The 23,819-nt window shown below is 35.0% G+C and overlaps 1 protein-coding gene across 3 annotated transcripts; it reads right to left on the bottom strand.

Moving 5' to 3' along the window:
- Window positions 1-23,817, bottom strand: eogt (EGF domain-specific O-linked N-acetylglucosamine (GlcNAc) transferase). Of its 3 annotated transcripts, XM_065241529.2 has the most exons (18): window positions 23,750-23,801; window positions 23,600-23,632; window positions 13,560-13,604; window positions 10,546-10,787; window positions 10,212-10,312; window positions 8,853-8,961; window positions 8,451-8,545; window positions 8,210-8,314; window positions 7,238-7,344; window positions 7,047-7,150; window positions 6,584-6,676; window positions 6,424-6,495; window positions 5,351-5,437; window positions 4,152-4,220; window positions 3,890-3,951; window positions 3,697-3,816; window positions 1,567-1,669; window positions 1-1,047 (listed from the first exon to the last, which is right to left on the bottom strand). In XM_065241529.2, the coding sequence occupies exons 4-18, from the start codon at window positions 10,741-10,743 to the stop codon at window positions 901-903; spliced, it is 1,572 nt and encodes a 523-aa protein (XP_065097601.1). In that variant the 5' UTR covers window positions 10,744-10,787; window positions 13,560-13,604; window positions 23,600-23,632; window positions 23,750-23,801; the 3' UTR covers window positions 1-900. The 3 variants fall into 3 exon arrangements, with proteins under 3 accessions (XP_065097601.1, XP_065097600.1, XP_065097602.1); XM_065241528.1 differs by lacking the exons at window positions 13,560-13,604; window positions 23,600-23,632 and having other exon boundaries at window positions 23,750-23,817; XM_065241530.1 differs by lacking the exons at window positions 6,424-6,495; window positions 13,560-13,604; window positions 23,600-23,632 and having other exon boundaries at window positions 23,750-23,817.
- Window positions 23,818-23,819: the final 2 nt, after the last annotated feature.

The following is a 23,819-nucleotide window of genomic DNA, read 5'->3' as shown; positions in this document are numbered from 1 at the left end:
TTCCATAAATAACATTTAATTCATTTTTCCCTTTATGTAAGTTTGTTCCAATAACAAAAATATTTTAAATAGCTTCATATAAATTTCCAAATACAAAGGCAAAGCACAAATACAATGTTTTTACAAAAACAGTGTGTCCATATTAAATAACATCTTTAAAATATTATAGTAATCCTTACATATTTTGGCCTAAAACAAATAATAATACTTCATAAATAATTTCATAATTAAGAGACACTGTCAGTAAAAGGTAAGTTCATTTAACTTTTTGGAGTGTCTAAATACTGATTAAAATACTTCATAAAGAAAACAATACTGAACCAACGGTTCAAAGTGTGCGAATTTTACAAAATGACTGCTACAGGCTATAAATAAAACAGTGACTACATAATAAATATAAAACTGAGGTCATTTCCTGTGCCTTAATATGTAAAAAATCTAGGTTTACAATATAATGTAATTAAAAGCACAATATTCTTAAGAGTTACAATGGTTTAGGCACCGTCACACTAAAATATGTGGGAAAATAAGCTGACAAAAAATTACGTTTTAACTTTAGCCAGTCTAAAAATAAAATTACAAAACTACACTTAAAAACAGCTTTCAAATTGTAGCCTCTAAAAAAATGTATATCCACACATACAGTACTTAAAGTGTGCTAGGCCACTTAAAAACTGACCAATCACACCAGCCAAAAAATGGATGTGAAGTCTTTCAATGACCTATTTCAGTACCTCCATGGGCAACCTGCAACTGCCAGAGACAGCGCAGGTTAAATATAAAATGCATTTTTTTGTAGTTTGTGCTTTCACATATAAGACAATTGTCTTTGTGGCAACAGTTTTAGTAGTGTGGGCAGTTACTAGGAGTGTGCTTCTTCTCAAAGAAGACCTTCATGGGCTACAGTTCATCTCGGGTTTGCTTCGCTCGCCAACCCGGTTGCCGCATCACGTGTTCAGCCGCTAACAGGACCAGACGCATGAACTCTTCTACGTCAAAAGAGTAGTTGGTAAACTTCGGATGTTCCCCAAGAGTTGGGTGATGCCCCTGTGACACAAGCAAATAATAGTAAACTGTATACATGCATATAAAATAAAATTGAAATTGATTACCATTATTTGCATGTATTGACCCCAAAAGTATTAAGCCACGATTTAAATGTTAGCTAAAATACCAAACCAACGGATGTCTGTAAAACAAACACTTTAAACAACTGATCTCAAAGTCTTTATTGGATGTATAGTCCGCTGCCTACCACCTAATCACATTAACTTTGCAAAAAGTTCCTCCAAATTTATAACTAGATAGTTATAAACTTGTTTTATCATTTATATGTATAATAATGCATGCCAGGTAAATGCGTAATAAACTTATATGCCACTTGGTCTGATGTCTAATGCATTTTTAAGTGTGGTTTAAAAATCTGAATATGTTTGATGAGCCCACCGTTCTCAGACTAATCTAAAAGTAAAGAAATCCCTTTATCCCACACTCAGAAAGTGATATCTGTGCTATATAGGAATGCTGAGATTAAAACACAGTAGTGTGTGTGATTGCTCTCTTCACCTTATCCTCAGGGAACACTTTGTTCCTTTTTTGCCAAGTCATGTAATGGACCCCTCTCAGTCGGGCCAGATCGCGGTAGCAGCTCTCATCTTGACAGTTGTACCTGTGGAATACAGGAAGAAGGATGCTTAATGTCCCAAACTTAGCAGGAAGCGCCCCACAAAGCCTCCGCAGACTCCGTTTGATGGATAACTGTTTAATTAGGCTGTATTTCACTGTCACACAGACACTCAGCTCAGTTAGAGATACTTCCCTCCTCCGTAATACACACACTCAGTACATTGTACTGCACAGAAGGCTGATTTCACCCACATAAGTGTTGGAGTTGATTAATGTGCTGGGTAGATGTATAACATCACAAGCCTTCTCAAAACCAGAAGAACAGACACACACAGGGGAAAATGTTTTAACGCACAATGAAAAGGGTAATGTGAATTGTGACATTTTAATCTATTAGAAGTAAAAACAGAAAGAAAAAAATGATTTTGCGCAAGTTGCATACAAATGGTGTGTAGCTTATCTGGTTTAAGATGGTGCTAGCAACACTAAGGTTGTGGGTTTGATTCCCAAGAAAAACACAATGTTTTAATGCACTGTAATTTCATTTAATTTAAAATTAATTATGGGATGGTTTCGCGGACAGGGATTATTTTAAGACAGGACAAGGCATTAGTTTAATTAGGAAATATAACTAGTTTTAACAAACATGGCATGCCTTACCAAAAACATTACATGTGTGCATTTTTAGGCAAAACAAAGGGCACTGATATATGTCAGTGCAATTTGTTTTCCGTTTGGACAGCTCTTACATTTATTTTAGTCTAGGACTTGTCTAATCCCTGTCAGGGAAACCGCCCGAATATCATTTTAACAATCACTATTAAAGTATGAATTAAAACAAAAAAGGGACATTTCACTGAATTGGTGCCATTTCTGTCACTAGGATATTATATTTTTAAAAATGCAAGAAAATCCATTAAAAAATATATATATATTATTATTAAGCAAAGTGTTGTGCCCATTAATCTTACTTCAAATTTAAACTACATTTTTGAAAAAATAAGAAAATAGCATTTGATTATTATAGCATCAGTCCTGTAAATATAAAGCATAAAATCTTTTTAGATATCTTTATTTTTTGCATTTTTGTGTGACTCCGTATCCCTTTTTTTATTTAAATATTTTTATCATAAACTATCATAATTTATTTAAAATACACATTTTGGTCCTGTCCCCAAGTTTTCACTCTAAAAAACTAGAAATATTCCACTACAAACATTTTCTACAGGATGTTTGATCATCTGGACCTTCTGAATGCAATGAGAAGACCAAATGTTAATTTATCATTTTCTTTTTTGTATATTTTATGATATTGCAGCGATGACTGTGAGAGTCAATCTTACGGTACTGTCCTGTTACCTATATTATGTCTTTGATGTTATTTGTTTACTTTAAAAATCCAAATTTTTTGGTAAATTACTAGTTGTTTAGTGTTCTTACACTATTAGCACATATTCATACATCTATATTAAACTCCCTTTAATTCCTGTTACTAAAATGCATTCATCTTTCATTACAGAACCATGTTAAATAAAAGAGTTACCCGAGATTAACCAATACCCATTTTGAATAGTGAACTATGAGTGGTAGGCCTATTCAATTTAGGGGCGGATTCCCAGACAGGGTTTAGATTAATTCACGACTAGTCTTTAGTTACATTAGGATATTTAAGTAGTTTTTACAAACAAACCTTACAAAAAAATACTGGTGTGCATCTTAAGATAAAACAATGGCACTGATATGTGTTATGTCAGTGCAAGATGTTTTCAAATTAAGGCAGTTCAAACATGCATTTTAGTCTGGGATTAAGATAAGCCCTGTCCAGGAAACCGCCCCTTAACTTTCATTTTGTCAATTTACAACATGCAAATGACACTGATTCGGTGAAATGCTCCTAAAAGCATTTTAAATCTCTTTGAAAAGACAGCTGACTGTCATTATAACTTTTTTAGAAACTGAGGATATGAAAGTGCTCGCTCTAAAATTTGTAAAAGAGAAAAGTTTTCACAGCTCTACAGTAGGGTAAAGTTCAAGACAGTTATAGAGTAGAGAGGTACACACGCCACATACAATTCAAATATGACGGCCCAGTCGGGAAGGAAGAGAAGGTGAGTCAATCCGGCTCCATGCATCCCGATGAAGACATCAGAGTTGTGGGTGATGTGGATCTGCTCCAGGAACGGCATCTCTCTACGAAAAAAAATCAAAAGCATCAAAGCATCTCCAAACAATAATTTAAAACAATGAAGTACAAATCACTTACTTGTATTTGTAATCCACAACTCTGACCTCAAAAAAAGGTACAGTCTTCAGAGCCGTTATGATCTGCATATACACACACACACACACACAGCAGGGACTCCAAAGGTGATTAATGATACCGCACACTCATATGGACAAAGGCCAACTAAATCTAGGATTTTATTAAGCAGAGGTCCTTAACAAATAAGAGTTTAAATGGCCAGTTAAAGAACCAAAGTGATAAATCAATGATGAGAAAAGAAAGAGACAAAGTGAACACTCACCTCCTCTTGGTTTATTATCCTACGATACTCAGTGCTCCTTGCCAATAGGGTGACACGGACTTGGCCCTCCTGACACGGCAAAAGGACATCATATTCAGTTCATATATTATATATAATATATCAAAACTGAAATAATTTAATTCATTGTTAATTTAGGTGGGCAAAGACTAGGCAAATGTACATATTGTGGAATCCTTCATTCACAAACACAAATATAGTGGAGAAATAAATTATACAACAGTGCCATCTAGTGACAGATGATCACTTCACAAATTTTAGGGTAGGCCTACTTCTTGAACACAAACACACACCATATGGCCTTCTAGACAAACATCATTGCATATACCGCTACACAAGAGCCTATGGCACAGACTACTGAGTCGGTGGTATTGACTATATAATATTTAACGATTGGTTATGGATGGTTTTCTATAAAGCGACATCTATATGTGTGGCTATGCGTGAAAGTCTGTCAGGAAGACAAAGAGGGGAATCTGAATGATTTGAGGAACAGCTGAGAATGGGTCAGGGCCAGGTATGTACACACGCACACATACAGTTGTCACAGATTTATGCCAGCTGTTGTGTAGCTCAGTGAAACCGGTGGCTAAGGCCCAATCAAAAATAGTCCAACCCTTCTGAAAGATTCTGATTTGAAAGATCCTGTGTTCCTACAGCTCAATTGGTGGAACATTGCATTTGAAGCGCAATAGGTTGGAATTCCAGATATTGGAAACACAAATATTGATAGTATGTATAGGTTAAATGCACTGTAAGTCTCTTTGGATAAAAGTATCTGCTAAAATGCATAAATGTAGTCAGTAGAGGCTCTTTTTTAAATTCAAAGCCCCCATATTGCTTCTTCCACTCATAATTTTTACCCAATAAAGCTTGGCATAACTAGACAGGTTGTATATAATCGTTACAAAAATAAACACTGAAAAGATCTTGATTTTTAGTTGCTTCATCTTATTTAAATGTTAATTTTGTCTTTTTGTGAAAAATTTTATCATCTTGAGGCTCCCTTGGAAGTTCCTTTAGTGGGCTCCGGCACCCTGGTTGAGAAACACTGCTCTAGACTAATGTGTATATATTGTATTTATATAGTGTTGTATATATCTCCTTTAGGACTATGAGTTTCTTTCTGTGCTACTTAGATTCAAAGCATCATTGGTATGTGTATTTTTAGGTTTGTTTACCTTTGGTCCCTCCTGTGGGACACCGAGTCGGTGAAGCACATGTTGGGAAAACGCCCGAAACATTCCCTCACTGTGACAGTCAGATATCTTCAAATGACACAAACATATTATTAAACAACACTCACAAACATTGAAACTAGTTGGATCAATTACATTTCTCCCACACTCGCATAATATGTTATACAACATAGGGTCAGGCAATAGAATTAAAACTGTGAGGGTGACTTGAGCGACAGCAGATGAGTTCAGTCAAAGCAAATACTCATGCACACAGCTTCAGCCAATGTCATACTGAGATGCATTAACACAACAGCAAACAGATGAAAGAATATCGAGAGCAAATATAAACAAATGCAAAATAAACAGAGAAACTGAGTACTGGTCAGTTACAGAATCACCGCAGTAAACAGCAAAGGAATTTAAAGCTCAGATGCAAAAGCTGCTAAACGCCACCTCCATCAAAACAGAGATAATGATATTGACTGAATGCTCTCTGTGTGAATTATATGCTCAACAAATACTTTTGCTTCAAATTCACTTAATCCCAGCCTCAGGCTGAGTACTGTACTGAGTACTTCAGAAGTACTGTTTTGTTAGCAGAATCTGATAAACACAATCTATTAAAATATTTTTCTGCAAAGTCCTCTAAGTGCATGGAAGAACGGCATGAACAACGGTGGGTACGTCGGATTTCAATTGTCCCAGTTAAAGGTTTAATTAATATATTAGGTTACGTGCATATAGTAAAGAGTGACTGGAGACTTTTTTAGAAGTGGAGATTCTTGCATGTACTTAAAGGGTATTGCAGCAAAAAATTACAGTCCAAATTGTTAAATACCAATGTGAAATTTGTAAAAAAAAAAAAATAAGGCATTTCATTTACTGACTAATAACCTTTTCATTGCCATTAAAGTAAAATTACTGAACCTAAACATAAGAGCTTTATAAAAACAATAATCGTTTCCAAGAAAACATGTCAGATGCACATAGAGGGTTTTGCATCTGAGCTCTAAATTTAAAGACACCACAAAAATCACAGAAACAAATTTTTTAAGGATGATTTGGATACGCACAAGAGGGGTGTTGTAGAAAAGACCATAGCGCATTCTTGGAAGAAGAGAGAAAAACGCATCTTTGAAACACACCTGTGAAAAATAAAATTTTAATATAGTACAAAGACTATAGGAATCATTTGTAAGAAAGATGATGTGATATACAGTAGAAATCTTTTACCCTTTTGGAGTCAAAGTTTTTAAGATGAATGATGTCATAATCGGAGAAAGCCCGCCAGGTTTCACTGAACAGGTCACCATATCCATACACACTCTGACAAAGGAGAATTGCAAAGATAATTCACATTTTTAGATTCTTGGATACGATGTTAAGCACACAATTCAACTAATACATTTTTTATTTGGCAGACTCAGTTATATTGTTTCATTTAAAAGAAATCTCCCTCCTTCTCCACATCCCTTCATTCTGCCCTCTCTTCCTCATCCTTGAAACACTAACATCTGAACAATACGCAGGATAAGGTCTTATTGTAAGTCACTCTATTTTCTGCCCACTGTTTCCTTTGAATCTTTTCACCAAAACATCATCTGAAATACAGTAACTAAGTGCACCCCAGGGCTAACAATATTCAATGATATGAGAAAAAGTGAAAATGCATAAATGTGTAAAAGAGAACACCTACGGTGTCCCACATGACGATGTTTATGTCGCGACTGAATGAATTGTTGATGTGTTGGGAGATGTAGAGGTTAACAAAGTCACAGAAGTGATGGTACATGTTTACTCCTGAAAGAGGCACAGAACATATGTTTGTTATAAGTTCACTAAGCATGTGATCCTTTTGATTAAAAGGTCGATTATCCAGAAACACACCTGCATCCAACTTCATGAAGACGGTTGGTCTATCGATGATGACGTCACAGTGCCCATCATCTAAGGGGTGGAAGTTCAGTTCTGTGTATGTCTGCAATTCTGCAAACCTGAGACATTAAAACATGAAAATTAAAATTCTTATGTGCTTAATTTTTTTCTTTTTTCAAAATTTATTTTTTAATGACCCTTTATCATTTTGTTAAAGGGTCAATGATGTGATGTTAATTATTTTCTGTCCGTATGGTTCAATAAAATGTAAAAGGGTTAAAATTTCAAAATAAATTTGCAGATAACTTGCATACATTCTCTTTTTTGAGGACCAAGTCTAAAATTTCTGGTTTTATTTCATTTTGAAAGAATATTTGGGGGATAATTGCAAAAATGTCAATGTGGTGTAACCTGTCTGTGTCAACTGGTGTAAATAGTATTTTTTAAATGAAAATATAAATATATTCACAAAAAATTTGGAATAAAATGTAATCATCTAGTTTAGTGTAATATGATTTTTTTATATACATTTTTACATAATTTGTCAAAGATTATTTAGAAAACAGAGCTGTTTTCAGCATATGTCAGGAAAAATATTACAATACCGCATTAATATTTACATTTAGAAATAACTAATAAAATTATTATTATTTTAAAATGATTTTTTTATTTTTTTATGATTACGCTTACATGTCATCAAGGTGATTAAAATATTTAATATTTCTCATTCTTTGGTGCAATTGGCGGTTACACCATTTGACATTTTTAGGTCCATTTAGTCTTAACTTTCTTAAAAATGGTGCAAATGTAATTTTTTATTGCATAAAATGAACATAAATACACTGTGCATTGAAATAAAACAGATGTGTGCTTTTAAAACAAGTTTTTTTTAAATATTTTTTAAACTCATCTTGCCAAACCGTTTTTGTCAAGACATGGTCTCTTACAAATTAGTTTTTTATGTATTTTTTATAATTTCTTTACCAGGACTGAAGAGGACTTTTGTGCTTCCCTTCCAAAGCTAATGTTTCACTTTTAAGGCTGCAGTGACCACCAATCTCGCCCGTTTCCAGGAAATCCTCTTTATACCTGCAGTGACAGTGAGGAAGAGGAATGAAGGCCGAGAGAAACAGCGGGGACTCGTTCAGACAGGAAGTTCTCACAGCTTTGTCAGATGACTTCACACAGATCTGCATTTTCCTTGACCTCAAACAACCTTACTGACCTTTCATGACCTCGGCGGGGACTCCGCAGATCGAGGTACAAGTTTGTTGCCCTGCAGAACCGCATATGACTAGAGCATTTTAGAGAAGAATCTCCCTGAGAAAGGAAATAAAAGAAAAACATTGGTAAAAGTTACATTCAGAAAGAACTGGAGAGATAAACTTGTAGTTGCACGTTTCTTCTCAGTATTGTCTGAACATGCTTAAGTGAAATGAAAGCAGTCATTAAAACTAATCCATCATCATAAACTCAGTGCTGATGCCCAATGGATAAAAGTTCTGGAGGAGGACCAAGATCCTCAGCTGGGAAACAGGCAGCTGAAGTAAAGGGTTCAAAAGATATAGGTAAGATGGGAGCTGATCCAGAGAAAAAACAGGACAAAAAATAAAAGAAAGAAGCTCACAGGACTCAGTGGTTTGCACAATGTCTTCATCTCATATAGACGCTCCCTCACATAGCCAAAATCCCCTTGTTTCCAGAATACTTCCTGTGCAGACTCAATTGAGCTCGCCCTTAAAAAAAAGAGAACACAGTGGGAGGCAGCCATTATCAATACTTATCAATACCATTATCAATACTTATCAATACCATTATCAATACTTAGCTACATACTACAACCCAAAAGATTCAGTTTAATTTGTATATTTGTCACATACACAGATACACACAGGATACATCTTTCAGTGAAATGTAGGTACAAGGTGGAAAATCAATACAACATGCTTGTATAAAATCTTCAATGACTGTTCTGCATACACTCTATTAAGAGCGTTGTATTTTTATTTTCCCCAAATTTATTTGAAAAAAGTAAAATTGTACACTGATGTACTTGAGTCAAGGTAAACATGCTTCACATGGTCATAGGAGGATTTATCAAACATCTTGAGGATTTACAACGAATAGGGTTGCAAAATTCCCAAAATTCTCAAGGCTGGAAACTTGGGAATTAATGGGAATATATGTGAATTAACGGGAATATATTGGAATTAATGGAAATAAACTGGGAATTTGAAACAAATTGTAGAGTTGCCTATAACAGGGAACTTAAACATAGTTTTAAAAAACTCTTGCAGCATAATTGTGTTTAAAATGAAAATAAAAAAATCCTCCGTATATCTGACTTAGATCGCCCTCGATTTTCCAGGCGTTGACTACCACAGAAGCCCCACTTGCTGCATTTTACAGTTTAACTAGCAAATACCTAAATGTGTTTATACGGTAGACAGCTAGCTAGCCAGTAAATCAGATATCTAAATGTAAGCTAGCACTATTATAATAACTATAATAATGTTTATTATGCTTTGTTTTACTTAATGAAAGTATTAATTAAAGTTCTACTTACAATTAAATCAGTCAAGACATCATTTAAAAAAAATTTATTACTTTGCATGCATGTCTGCTTATGACCAAACAAAATATTTATGTTTGTATATGATATAGATTATGATATAAATGATATATGATATAAATTTCCCTACATTTCCGTAGTGTCCAATATTTTTCCTTAGTTTGCAATATTTCCAAAATTCCCAAATTAAGTTCTATAGAAAGTTTCCAGAAATTTACTGGAAACTTTCTGCCCATTTGCAACCATAACTTTGACATGGATTACTAGAGTTATTCAAATCATTTCAATTTAAATTATTTCTATAACCATATTTATTTACATTGTAACAGCTTTACAGTAAAAAAATACTAATACAGGTAGTACACAGAACACACATATATATGTATACCCAGAGGTCAAAAAATTAAGACATACCATCCTGAATCAAGGCTGGTACACACAGGATAACTGAAGCGGTGTTCGGGGGAACAGTTTTTTTCATAACCCCAGCAGGCCTTCCTGTGCGACAGAGCATCCTACCCCAGCAAACACAGAATAATATCATCATCATTTCATCTACTGCTGCTACAGCATTTACACAAATCAAAAAAATGATATTAAGTACTTATTTACTATCATAACTGTGCCTATTCACAATGTAAAAATTTACTAACAGGTTTAAACACAAATACTTAGAGCAATACCACACATACGTCTCTAGACGAACTTGTGCAAATATTCAAAATTAAATAAAAGAACAAATACTCACTTTAAAAGGGCAATGTGGGTCCTCTTTGCAAAGCTTGGCCACAAATTTGTTGTTGTACAAAAAGAATGGGATATGCTGCTGTGGCAGGGCTAGGCTGTTGTAGTCGAACTGTGGTTTGTGGCTGGTGTCCTGGCCACCATCTGTGGCCGAGATGGTTTTATAAGTACAGACAAGGCAAAGAGCTACCAGCAGAAGCATAGTCCCTCAAGCCACATGGAAGGAACCACACCGACTCTCAGCACCTACAATCATTTATGAGTCAAGAAAGAGAGAGGGGGAGAGAGCGTGCAAGAGTGTTCAAAGAAAGATGTGACGAAGGGGAAGGACAAACAACTTATGAAGTACCGCAGTGTGGGAACCTGAAATGAACGGATCCGACTCCATGTGGAACTCTTACCACAGGAAATATTAGTGACCTTTTTCCTTCAATTGTTTAAGCAATATGGCCAGGAATGAGGAAAATTAATATCAAAACAAGCACACATTCTGCTTATGCAAGGAATGTGGCAATGTAGACTGCAGACATACAACCGCAGACATACCAAAGCTATAACAGAATTTATAAATACTATTGCCATATATGTATGTTTTAGCATGGGATAATTTTCATAAAAATTTACTTTTTAAGTCCAGCAGTGAGGATTACTGTAATATATGTGACCCTTGACCACAAAACCTGTCATAAGTATCACAGATACATTTGTAGCAAAAGCCAACAATACATTGTATGGGCAAAATTATCGATTTTTTTATACAAAAAACAAATATAGGATATTAAGTAAAGATCGTGGTCCATGAATATATTTTGTGAATTTCCTACCATCAATATATCATGAATATATTTCTCATTAGTGATATGTGTTGTAAAGGAATTAATTAACAAATTTAAATGTGATTTCCTCAAACCATACATCAATGGAAAGCTTATTTATTTATTTATTCAAATAGACTCCTATGACTGGTTTTATGGTCCAGGGTCACACACACACACAAACACATATACTATTATTAGATGTTAACTTTATAACTTTATTATTACATATAACTTTTTAAAAGTAAAGATCATAGATCTGTATTTTTGTCTAATGCTCTACTGACCATAAGCTGTTATTTTCTCTGGTCATTTATTTGACATGTACATACATGCAGCTGCTCCAGGTAATTTGGGGTTATACTTAAAAGTGCCAGGGCTTTCCCTCACCCCACTGACTCTTCCTTAAAAACAAAGTATCAAGAACAGCTGATAGGAAGAAGTATTGCTTTACCTAAGTGTGCCAGTGACAACCATTATATATGTGACAATCAACATATAATTATTTACTATAATAATAACCACAAATATTAAAGTGATTGTTACTGATATTCATGTATTCTTGTTTAAAAAAAAATTTTATTTACTTTGATGGCCATTCTGGCTAAAAGAGTGCCGCAGGTATGATGTATTTTTGTAGGTCAACCCAGAAGTTAGCGGGACACTGGTCCTCGCACAAAAAAGCCAATTAATTTTTCATTATTCAAGTCTGTGATTAATAAAAGTAAAAGATACTTACAAATTTTGTCCAACAAAGTAATTTTCACAGATTAATACAACTTTTATGAATTTTGAAGTGTGAATGCATTTACTAGAAATATAAAAATATGAATTTTGACATCAAAATTCATAAAATTTTTATCTGTTTATCTGTGAGGACTAACTTGTTGAACAAAAAGTGTCATAAACTTTTGTTAAACACAGAGCTTATTTTTTGCAATAATCCAAAAGTCTATAAAAGTCTATGGATGGGTTTTTTGCAGGGGAACCAGTATCCCGCTAACTTCCAGGATAGCCTACACAATATGTCATCCCTGTGACACTCTATACCAAGTTACCACAGTTTTAAAATCTTTAGTAATAACAATTACTTTAGTTAGTAAATACAAAATATGCCAAATCTACCATAAATTGCATTCATTCAGATTATTTAAATGATGCTAGTTTGTATTTTAATATTAAATTTCATATTTGGTTGAACTACATTTAAGAGTTTTAAAGGGGCCCCGGGGACATATCATGAAAATCTGACTTTTTTCATGTTTAAGTGCTATAACTGGGTCCCCAGTGTTTCTATCAAACTAGAAAATGTGAAAAAGATCAACCCAATAACTTAGTTTTGGTAAACCTTTTTCTGCAAGCATGTGAAAAAAGAGGTAATTTAAATGTGTCTCCCCTTGTGATGTCAGAAGGGGATAATACCACCCCTTAATCTTCACAATCCAACCACGGCACTGCCATTGGTAGAGAGATCAATTCATTTACATTTTAAAGGACACACCCAAAAACTGCACATTTTTGCTTACACCCACATAGTGGCAATTTCAACATGCTTCTTTATCAATTATGACAGTGTAACTATAAACTTCCCCTTAGGGGAAAATACACACAAAAATTTACTAAACATATCATACAGCAAATGTTACTACAATAAAACTGGTAACTTGTTCATTTTAATTAGTTTAGGAGAAACAAAACTGACTTATTAGATTATGAAAGCCTCCTACGTTGTCTAAAGACGATGCCTCATTAATGCATCACAACTGTAGTTTTTATGTTATTAATCATCACTGAATGTTACCATTGTGTATTTTAAGTTAACGCAGTTGAGTAGTTTAACAGTTTAAGAGTGTTGTAACTATCAGATTAGATACTTCTATCAGAGTTTCTAATGCGATCTGTCTAGAGACAAAGATCCAACGGATTAAAACAGACAGCTCGGTTAAAATCCCACAGAAACATCAACCTGCTGGGTTATTTTTACATATTTTACCTTATAAATAAACCTGTCTGCTCTGTCCCAGCATATTGGTTTTAAAAAAACTTAAGTTATCCGCTCATATAAATTACTTCACGAATATTCTGAAAGAATAGCGATGTTTTAAGGTTGCTATACACGTAAAACCAGTGGTTGTTAGAAATGCTAATAACGTCAAATAAATATACAATCGAAACAATAACAACACAATCCTAAAAAGAGTACCGCAGAAACCACAGGGCTTGACACGTTGCCAGGGTACGAGACTGTACCGCGGTCAAGCCAGCCGCTGTTCGAAAATACATGGTCAAGCCAGCCGCATTTCAAATTACGCGTGTGCGCCTATTACTATACATACGGTAATTTCAAGAAAAGCAGAAAGAACGCGCTTTTCAGAGCGCTTGGTTTCGTTTCCTCTCGCTCGCTTTCTCTCTCTCTCTCTCGCTCTCTCTCTCTCTCTCTCTCTCTCTCTCTCTCTCTCTCTCTCTCTTTGTCTCTTTCTTTCTTTCTTTCTTTCTCTCTCTCTCTCTGTCTGTCTCTCTTTCTCTTTCTTTCTTTCTTTCTTTCTTTCTATCTTTCTTTCTTTCTTTCTTTCTTTCTCTGTTTTTTTCTCTTTCTTTCTCTCTTTCTGTCGTTCTCTCTCTGTCAATTTTCAATTTAAAGAACTTTATTGGCATGATTGTGTCACTTACTATATTGCCAAAGCATTATACATAAAACAAGAAACATACAGTAACACAATATTAACAAACATTAAGGTGCAATTAAGCTAAGGTGCTGGGTGATGGATGAAGTACAACTGCAAATAAAATAAAATAGAATCAGAGGATATTTGCAATATAAAGTAGACTTTGAAATATAAACATATGAAGTATACAAATGTACATTTATGGAGGCACATGAGAGGTAAAATAAAAGTACTGTACAAGATCAGGGCTGTAGATTATTTCTGATGGTGTGTAACTGATTAATGAATTTAGCAGCAGCTGATGTGTGTCTGTCTTCCCCCAGTAACATCTTCATTTGATCTGAATCTGAAGAGCTATGAAACTCTGCTATGAGCTTTGAGATTTTGTCTCTCTCTGTCCCTTTCTCTCTGTCTCTCTCTCTCTCTTTCTCTCTCTATCTCTCTTTCTTTCTTTCTTTCTCTCTCTCTGTCTCTCTCTCATTCTCTCTTTCTTTTTTCTCTTACTTTCTTTTTCTTTCTTTTTTCTCTCTGTCTTTTTCTCTTTCTTTCTCTCTTTTTGTCTTTCTCTCTTACTCTCTCTCTCTCTCTCTCTCTCTCTCTCTCTCTCTCTCTCTCTCTCTCTCTCTCTCTCTCTTCCTTTCTTTCTTTCTCTTTCTTTCTCTCTTTCTGTCTTACAGTAATAAACACTTAATTTAAATAAAGTATAAAAAACTATGATCTGTTTTTGAAGGGGACGTCCCATACAGTATGCATAGCTCATATTTAACCATTTCACTGCATCATTTTCGAAATATATACCATCACTCCACTTCAGAGGCCTATGAACATTTCATTTCAAAAGAGTAGAAAAAAAGGATGATCTGTTTTTTAAGGGGACGTCCCATACAGTATGCATACCTCATATTTAACCATTTCACTGCACCATTTTGGACATATATACCATCACTCCACTTCAAAGGCCTATAAACACTTCATTTCAAAAGAGTAGAAAAAAAGGATGATCTGTTTTTTAAGGGGACGTCCCATACAGTATGCATACCTCATATTTAACCATTTCACTGCACCATTTTCGAAATATATACCATCACTCCACTTCAGAGCCCTATAAACACTTCATTTCAAAAGAGTAGAAAAAAAGGATGATCTGTTTTTTAAGGGGACGTCCCATACAGTATGCATACCTCATATTTAACCATTTCACTGCACCATTTTGGACATATATACCATCACTCCACTTCAAAGGCCTATGAACATTTCATTTCAAAAGAGTAGAAAAAAAGGATGATCTGTTTTTTAAGGGGACGTCCCATACAGTATGCATACCTCATATTTAACCATTTCACTGCACCATTTTGGACATATATACCATCACTCCACTTCAAAGGCCTATAAACACTTCATTTCAAAAGAGTAGAAAAAAAGGATGATCTGTTTTTTAAGGGGACGTCCCATACAGTATGCATACCTCATATTTAACCATTTCACTGCACCATTTTCGAAATATATACCATCACTCCACTTCAGAGCCCTATAAACACTTCATTTCAAAAGAGTAGAAAAAAAGAATGATCTGTTTTTTAAGGGGACGTCCCATACAGTATGCATACCTCATATTTAACCATTTCACTGCACCATTTTCGAAATATATACCATCACTCCACTTCAGAGGCCTATAAACACTTCATTTCAAAAGAGTAGAAAAAAATGATGATCTGTTTTTTAAGGGGACGTCCCATACAGTATGCATACCTCATATTTAACCATTTCACTGCACCATTTTGGACATATATACCATCACTCCACTTCAAAGGCCTATAAACACTTCATTTCAAAAGAGTAGAAAAAAATTATGATCTGTTTTTGAAGGGGACATCCCATACAGTGTGCATACCTTATATTTAACCATTTCACTGCACCATTTTCGAAATATATACCATCACTCCACTTTAAAGGCCTATAAACACTTCATTTCAAAAGAGTAGAAAAAAAGGATGATCTGTTTTTTAAGGGGAAGTCCCATACAGGATGCATACCTCATATTTAACCATTTCACTGCACCAATTTCGAAATATATACCATCACTCCACTTCAGAGGCCATAAACACTTCATTTCAAAAGAGTAGAAAAAAAGGATGATCTGTTTGTGAAGGGGACATCCCATACAGTATGCATACTTCATATTTAACCATTTCACTGCACCATTTTGGACATATATACCATCACTCCACTTCAAAGGCCTATAAACATTTCATTTCAAAAGAGTAGAAAAAAAGGATGATCTGTTTTTTAAGGGGACGTCCCATACAGTATGCATACCTCATATTTAACCATTTCACTGCACCATTTTGGACATATATACCATCACTCCACTTCAAAGGCCTATAAACACTTCATTTCAAAAGAGTAGAAAAAAAGGATGATCTGTTTTTTAAGGGGACATCCCATACAGTATGCATACCTCATATTTAACCATTTCACTGCACCATTTTCGAAATATATACCATCACTCCACTTCAGAGCCCTATAAACACTTCATTTCAAAAGAGTAGAAAAAAAGGATGATCTGTTTTTTAAGGGGAAGTCCCATACAGTATGCATACCTCATATTTAACCATTTCACTGCACCATTTTCGAAATATATACCATCACTCCACTTCAGAGGCCTATAAACACTTCATTTCAAAAGAGTAGAAAAAAATGATGATCTGTTTTTTAAGGGGACGTCCCATACAGTATGCATACCTCATATTTAACCATTTCACTGCACCATTTTGGACATATATACCATCACTCCACTTCAAAGGCCTATAAACACTTCATTTCAAAAGAGTAGAAAAAAATTATGATCTGTTTTTGAAGGGGACATCCCATACAGTGTGCATACCTTATATTTAACCATTTCACTGCACCATTTTCGAAATATATACCATCACTCCACTTTAAAGGCCTATAAACACTTCATTTCAAAAGAGTAGAAAAAAAGGACGACCTGTTTTTTAAGGGGACGTCCCATACAGGATGCATACCTCATATTTAACCATTTCACTGCACCATTTTCGAAATATATACCATCACTCCACTTCAGAGGCCATAAACACTTCATTTCAAAAGAGTAGAAAAAAAGGATGATCTGTTTGTGAAGGGGACATCCCATACAGTATGCATACTTCATATTTAACCATTTCACTGCACCATTTTGGACATATATACCATCACTCCACTTCAAAGGCCTATAAACATTTCATTTCAAAAGAGTAGAAAAAAGGATGATCTGTTTTTTAAGGGGACGTCCCATACAGTATGCATACCTCATATTTAACCATTTCACTGCACCATTTTGGACATATATACCATCACTCCACTTCAAAGGCCTATAAACACTTCATTTCAAAAGAGTAGAAAAAAAGGATGATCTGTTTTTTAAGGGGACGTCCCATACAGGATGCATACCTCATATTTAACCATTTCACTGCACCATTTTGGACATATATACCATCACTCCACTTCAAAGGCCTATAAACACTTCATTTCAAAAGAGTAGAAAAAAATTATGATCTGTTTTTGAAGGGGACATCCCATACAGTAAGCATACCTCATATTTAACCATTTCACTGCACCATTTTGGACATACTGTATATACCATCACTCCACTTCAAAGGCCTATAAACACTTCATTTCAAAAGAGTAGAAAAAAATGATGATCTGTTTTTGAAGGGGACATCCCATACAGTATGCATACCTCATATTTAACCATTTCACTGCACCATTATCGAAATATATACCATCACTCCACTTCAGAGGCCTATAAACACTTCATTTCAAAAGAGTAGAAAAAAAGGATGATCTGTTTGTGAAGGGGACGTCCCATACAGTATGCATACCTTATATTTAACCATTTCACTGCATCATTTTGGAAATATATACCATCACTCCACTTCAGAGGCCTATAAACACTTCATTTCAAAAGAGTAGAAAAAAAGGATGATCTGTTTGTGAAGGGGACATCCCATACAGTATGCATACCTCATATTTAACCATTTCACTGCACCATTATCGAAATATATACCATCACTCCACTTCAGAGGCCTATAAACACTTCATTTCAAAAGAGTAGAAAAAAAGGATGATCTGTTTGTGAAGGGGACGTCCCATACAGTATGCATACCTTATATTTAACCATTTCACTGCATCATTTTGGACATATATACCATTACTCCTCTTCAAAGGCCTATTAACATTTCATTTCAAAAGAGTAGAAAAAAAGGATGATCTGTTTTTGAAGGGGATGTCCCATACAGTATGCACACCTCATATTTAACCATTTCACTGCACCATTTTGGACATACTGTATATACCATCACTCCACTTCAAAGGCCTATAAACACTTCATTTCAAAAGAGTAGAAAAAAAGGATGATCTGTTTGTGAAGGGGACGTCCCATACAGTATGCATACCTTATATTTAACCATTTCACTGCATCATTTTGGAAATATATACCATCACTCCACTTCAAAGGCCTATAAACACTTCATTTCAAAAGAGTAGAAAAAAGGATGATATGTTTGTGAAGGGGACATCCCATATAGTATGCATACTTCATATTTAACCATTTCACTGCACCATTTTCAAAAATATATACCATCACTCCACTTCAAAGGCCTATAAACACTTCATTTCAAAAGAGTAGAAAAAAAGGATGATCTGTTTTTTAAGGGGACGTCCCTTACAGTATGCATACCAATGGTGCAGTGAAATGGTTAAATATGAAGTATGCATACTGTATGGGACGTCTTCTTGAAAAACAGATCATATTTTTTTTCTACTCTTTTGAAGTGAAGTGTTTATAGGCCTTTGAAGTGGAGTGATGGTATATACAGTATGTCCAAAATGGTGCAGTGAAATGGTTAAATATAAGGTATGCATACTGTATGGGACGTCCCCTTCACAAACAGATCATCCTTTTTTTCTACTCTTTTGAAATGAAGTGTTTATAGGCCTTTGAAGTGGAGTGATGGTATATATTTCCAAAATGGTGTAGTGAAACGGTTAAATATGAGGTATGCATACTGTATGGGACGTCCCCTTAAAAACAGATCATAATTGTTTTCTACTCTTTTGAAATGAAGTGTTTATAGGACTTTGAAGTGGAGTGATGGTATATACAGTATGTCCAAAACGGTGCAGTGAAATGGTTAAATATGAGGTGTGCATACTGTATGGGACATCCCCTTCAAAAACAGATCATCCTTTTTTTCTACTCTTTTGAAATGAAGTGTTTATAGGCCTTTGAAGTGGAGTGATGGTATATATTTCCAAAATGATGCAGTGAAATGGTTAAATATAAGGTATACATACTATATGGGATGTCCCCTTCACAAACAGATCGTCCTTTTTCTCTACTCTTTTGAAATGAAGTGTTTATAGGCCTTTGAAGTGGAGTGATGGTATATATTTCCAAAATGATGCAGTGAAATGGTTAAATATGAAGTATGCATACTCTATGGGACGTCCCCTTCACAAACATATCATCCTTTTTTTCTACTCTTTTGAAATGAAGTGTTTATAGGCCTTTGAAGTGGAGTGATGGTATATATTTCCAAAATGATGCAGTGAAATGGTTAAATATAAGGTATGCATACTGTATGGGACGTCCCCTTCACAAACAGATCATCCTTTTTTTTTACTCTTTTGAAATGAAGTGTTTATAGGCCTCTGAAGTGGAGTGATGGTATATATTTCGAAAATGGTGCAGTGAAATGGTTAAATATGAGGTATGCATACTCTATGGGACGTCCCCTTCACAAACAGATCATCCTTTTTTTCTACTCTTTTGAAATGAAGTGTTTATAGGCCTTTGAAGTGGAGTGATGGTATATACAGTATGTCCAAAACGGTGCATTGAAATGGTTAAATATGAGGTGTGCATACTGTATGGGACGTCCCCTTCAAAAACAGATCATCCTTTTTTTCTACTCTTTTGAAATGAAGTGTTTATAGGCCTTTGAAGTGGAGTGATGGTATATATTTCTAAAATGATGCAGTGAAATGGTTAAATATAAGGTATGCATACTATATGGGATGTCCCCTTCACAAACAGATCATCCTTTTTTTCTACTCTTTTGAAATGAAGTGTTTATAGGCCTTTGAAGTGGAGTGATGGTATATATTTCCAAAATGATGCAGTGAAATGGTTAAATATGAAGTATGCATACTCTATGGGACGTCCCCTTTACAAACAGATCATCCTTTTTTTCTACTCTTTTGAAATGAAGTGTTTATAGGCCTTTGAAGTGGAGTGATGGTATATATTTCCAAAATGATGCAGTGAAATGGTTAAATATGAAGTATGCATACTCTATGGGACGTCCCCTTCACAAACAGATCATCCTTTTTTTCTACTCTTTTGAAATGAAGTGTTTATAGGCCTTTGAAGTGGAGTGATGGTATATACAGTATGTCCAAAATGGTGCAGTGAAATGGTTAAATATAAGGTATGCATACTGTATGGGATGTCCCCTTCACAAACAGATCATCCTTTTTTTCTACTCTTTTGAAATGAAGTGTTTATAGGCCTTTGAAGTGGAGTGATGGTATATATTTCCAAAATGATGCAGTGAAATGGTTAAATATGAAGTATGCATACTCTATGGGACGTCCCCTTCACAAACAGATCATCCTTTTTTTCTACTCTTTTGAAATGAAGTGTTTATAGGCCTTTGAAGTGGAGTGATGGTATATACAGTATGTCCAAAATGGTGCAGTGAAATGGTTAAATATAAGGTATGCATACTGTATGGGATGTCCCCTTCACAAACAGATCATCCTTTTTTTCTACTCTTTTGAAATGAAGTGTTTATAGGCCTTTGAAGTGGAGTGATGGTATATATTTCCAAAATGGTGTAGTGAAACGGTTAAATATGAGGTATGCATACTGTATGGGACGTCCCCTTAAAAACAGATCATAATTGTTTTCTACTCTTTTGAAATGAAGTGTTTATAGGACTTTGAAGTGGAGTGATGGTATATACAGTATGTCCAAAACGGTGCAGTGAAATGGTTAAATATGAGGTGTGCATACTGTATGGGACATCCCCTTCAAAAACAGATCATCCTTTTTTTCTACTCTTTTGAAATGAAGTGTTTATAGGCCTTTGAAGTGGAGTGATGGTATATATTTCCAAAATGATGCAGTGAAATGGTTAAATATAAGGTATACATACTATATGGGATGTCCCCTTCACAAACAGATCGTCCTTTTTTTCTACTCTTTTGAAATGAAGTGTTTATAGGCCTTTGAAGTGGAGTGATGGTATATATTTCCAAAATGATGCAGTGAAATGGTTAAATATGAAGTATGCATACTCTATGGGACGTCCCCTTCACAAACATATCATCCTTTTTTTCTACTCTTTTGAAATGAAGTGTTTATAGGCCTTTGAAGTGGAGTGATGGTATATATTTCCAAAATGATGCAGTGAAATGGTTAAATATAAGGTATGCATACTGTATGGGACGTCCCCTTCACAAACAGATCATCCTTTTTTTCTACTCTTTTGAAATGAAGTGTTTATAGGCCTCTGAAGTGGAGTGATGGTATTTATTTCGAAAATGGTGCAGTGAAATGGTTAAATATGAGGTATGCATACTGTATGGGATGTCCCCTTCAAAAACAGATCATCATTTTTTTCTACTCTTTTGAAATGAAGTGTTTATAGGCCTTTGAAGTGGAGTGATGGTATATACAGTATGTCCAAAATGGGGCAGTGAAATGGTTAAATATAAGGTATGCATACTGTATGGGATGTCCCCTTCAAAAACAGATCATCCTTTTTTTCTACTCTTTTGAAATGACGTGTTTATAGGCCTTTGAAGTGGAGTGATGGTATATATTTCGAAAATGGTGCAGTGAAATGGTTAAATATGAGGTATGCATACTGTATGGGACGTCCCCTTAAAAAAACAGATGATCCTTTTTTCTACTCTTTTGAAATGAAGTGTTTATAGGCTTCTGAAGTGGAGTGATGGTATATATTTCGAAAATGGTGCAGTGAAATGGTTAAATATGAGGTATGCATACTGTATGGGACGTCCCCTTAAAAAACAGATCATCCTTTTATTCTACTCTTTTGAAATGAAGTGTTTATAGGCCTCTGAAGTGGAGTGATGGTATATATGTCCAAAATGGTGCAGTGAAATGGTTAAATATGAGGTATGCATACTGTATGGGACGTCCCCTTAAAAAACAGATCATCCTTTTTTTCTACTCTTTTTAAATGAAGTGTTTATAGGCCTTTGAAGTGGAGTGATGGTATATATTTCCAAAATGGTGCAGTGAAATGGTTAAATATGAGGTATGCATACTGTATGGGACGTCCCCTTAAAAAACAGATCATCCTTTTTTTCTACTCTTTTGAAATGAAATGTTTATAGGCCTCTGAAGTGGAGTGATGGTATATATTTCGAAAATGATGCAGTGAAATGATTAAATATGAGCTATGCATACTGTATGGGACGTCCCCTTCAAAAACAGATCATAGTTTTTTTATACTTTATTTAAATTAAGTGTTTATACTGTAAGACAGAAAGAGAGAAAGAAAGAGAAAGAAAGAAAGGAAGAGAGAGAGAGAGAGAGAGAGAGAGAGAGAGAGAGAGAGAGTAAGAGAGAAAGACAAAAAGAGAGAAAGAAAGAGAAAAAGACAGAGAGAAAAAAGAAAGAAAAAGAAAGTAAGAGAAAAAAGAAAGAGAGAATGAGAGAGAGACAGAGAGAGAGAAAGAAAGAAAGAAAGAGAGATAGAGAGAGAAAGAGAGAGAGAGAGACAGAGAGAAAGGGACAGAGAGAGACAAAATCTCAAAGCTCATAGCAGAGTTTCATAGCTCTTCAAATTCAGATCAAATGAAGATGTTACTGGGGGAAGACAGACACCCATCAGCTGCTGCTAAATTCATTAATCAGTTACACACCATCAGAAATAATCTACAGCCCTGATCTTGTACAGTACTTTTATTTTACCTCTCATGTGCCTCCATAAATGTACATTTGTATACTTCATATGTTTATATTTCAAAGTCTACTTTATATTGCAAATATCCTCTGTTTCTATTTTATTTTATTTGCAGTAGTACTTCATCCATCACCCAGCACCTTAGCTTAATTGCACCTTAATGTTTGTTAATATTGTGTTACTGTATGTTTCTTGTTTTATGTATAATGCTTTGGCAATATAGTAAGTGACACAATCATGCCAATAAAGTTCTTTAAATTGAAAATTGACAGAGAGAGAACGACAGAAAGAGAGAAAGAAAGAGAAAAAAACAGAGAAAGAAAGAAAGAAAGAAAGAAAGAAAGAGAAAGAGAGACAGACAGAGAGAGAGAGAAAGAAAGAAAGAGACAAAGAGAGAGAGAGCGAGAGAGAGAGAAAGCGAGCGAGAGGAAACCAAGCGCTCTGAAAAGCGCGTTCTTTCTGCTTTTCTTGAAATTACCGTATGTATAGTAATAGGCGCACACGCGTAATTTGAAATGCGGCTGGCTTGACCATGTATTTTCGAACAGCGGCTGGCTTGACCGCGGTGAGACAGTCCCACCTTCAAAATAACAGCTGCCGTCCAGACTCTGGATATATAACGGTTACATCAGCGTGAGGCAACTTTCTTCTGATTATACATAGGCTACTTCTGAGCCAAAACAAGTGAAAAGAGTCAGTGTGTTCACAGAAAACTATTTACTTACCTCCCTGCAGAAACAAGAGGCTGTGTGTTCATTGAGGGATACAGTCGCCATACTACCGGAAACTATCAGC

The sequence above is a fragment of the Paramisgurnus dabryanus genome, chromosome 14 (genome assembly GCF_030506205.2).
Source record: "Paramisgurnus dabryanus chromosome 14, PD_genome_1.1, whole genome shotgun sequence".
Classification (NCBI taxonomy): Eukaryota; Metazoa; Chordata; class Actinopteri; order Cypriniformes; family Cobitidae; genus Paramisgurnus; species Paramisgurnus dabryanus.
Note: the sequence above shows the minus strand (reverse complement) of the source record. Positions and strands in the feature narration are given on the sequence as shown.

Coding starts and splice junctions, on each gene's coding strand:
- eogt (XM_065241528.1), bottom strand. CDS start 10,743: ATGCTTCTGCTGGTAGCTCTTTGCCTTGTCTGTACTTATAAAACCATC. Junction 10,313..10,545: donor ACCCACATTGCCCTTTTAAA/GTGAGTATTTGT, acceptor TTGCTGGGGTAG/GATGCTCTGTCGCACAGGAA. Junction 6,496..6,583: donor AAAACTTTGACTCCAAAAGG/GTAAAAGATTTC, acceptor TATTTTTCACAG/GTGTGTTTCAAAGATGCGTT.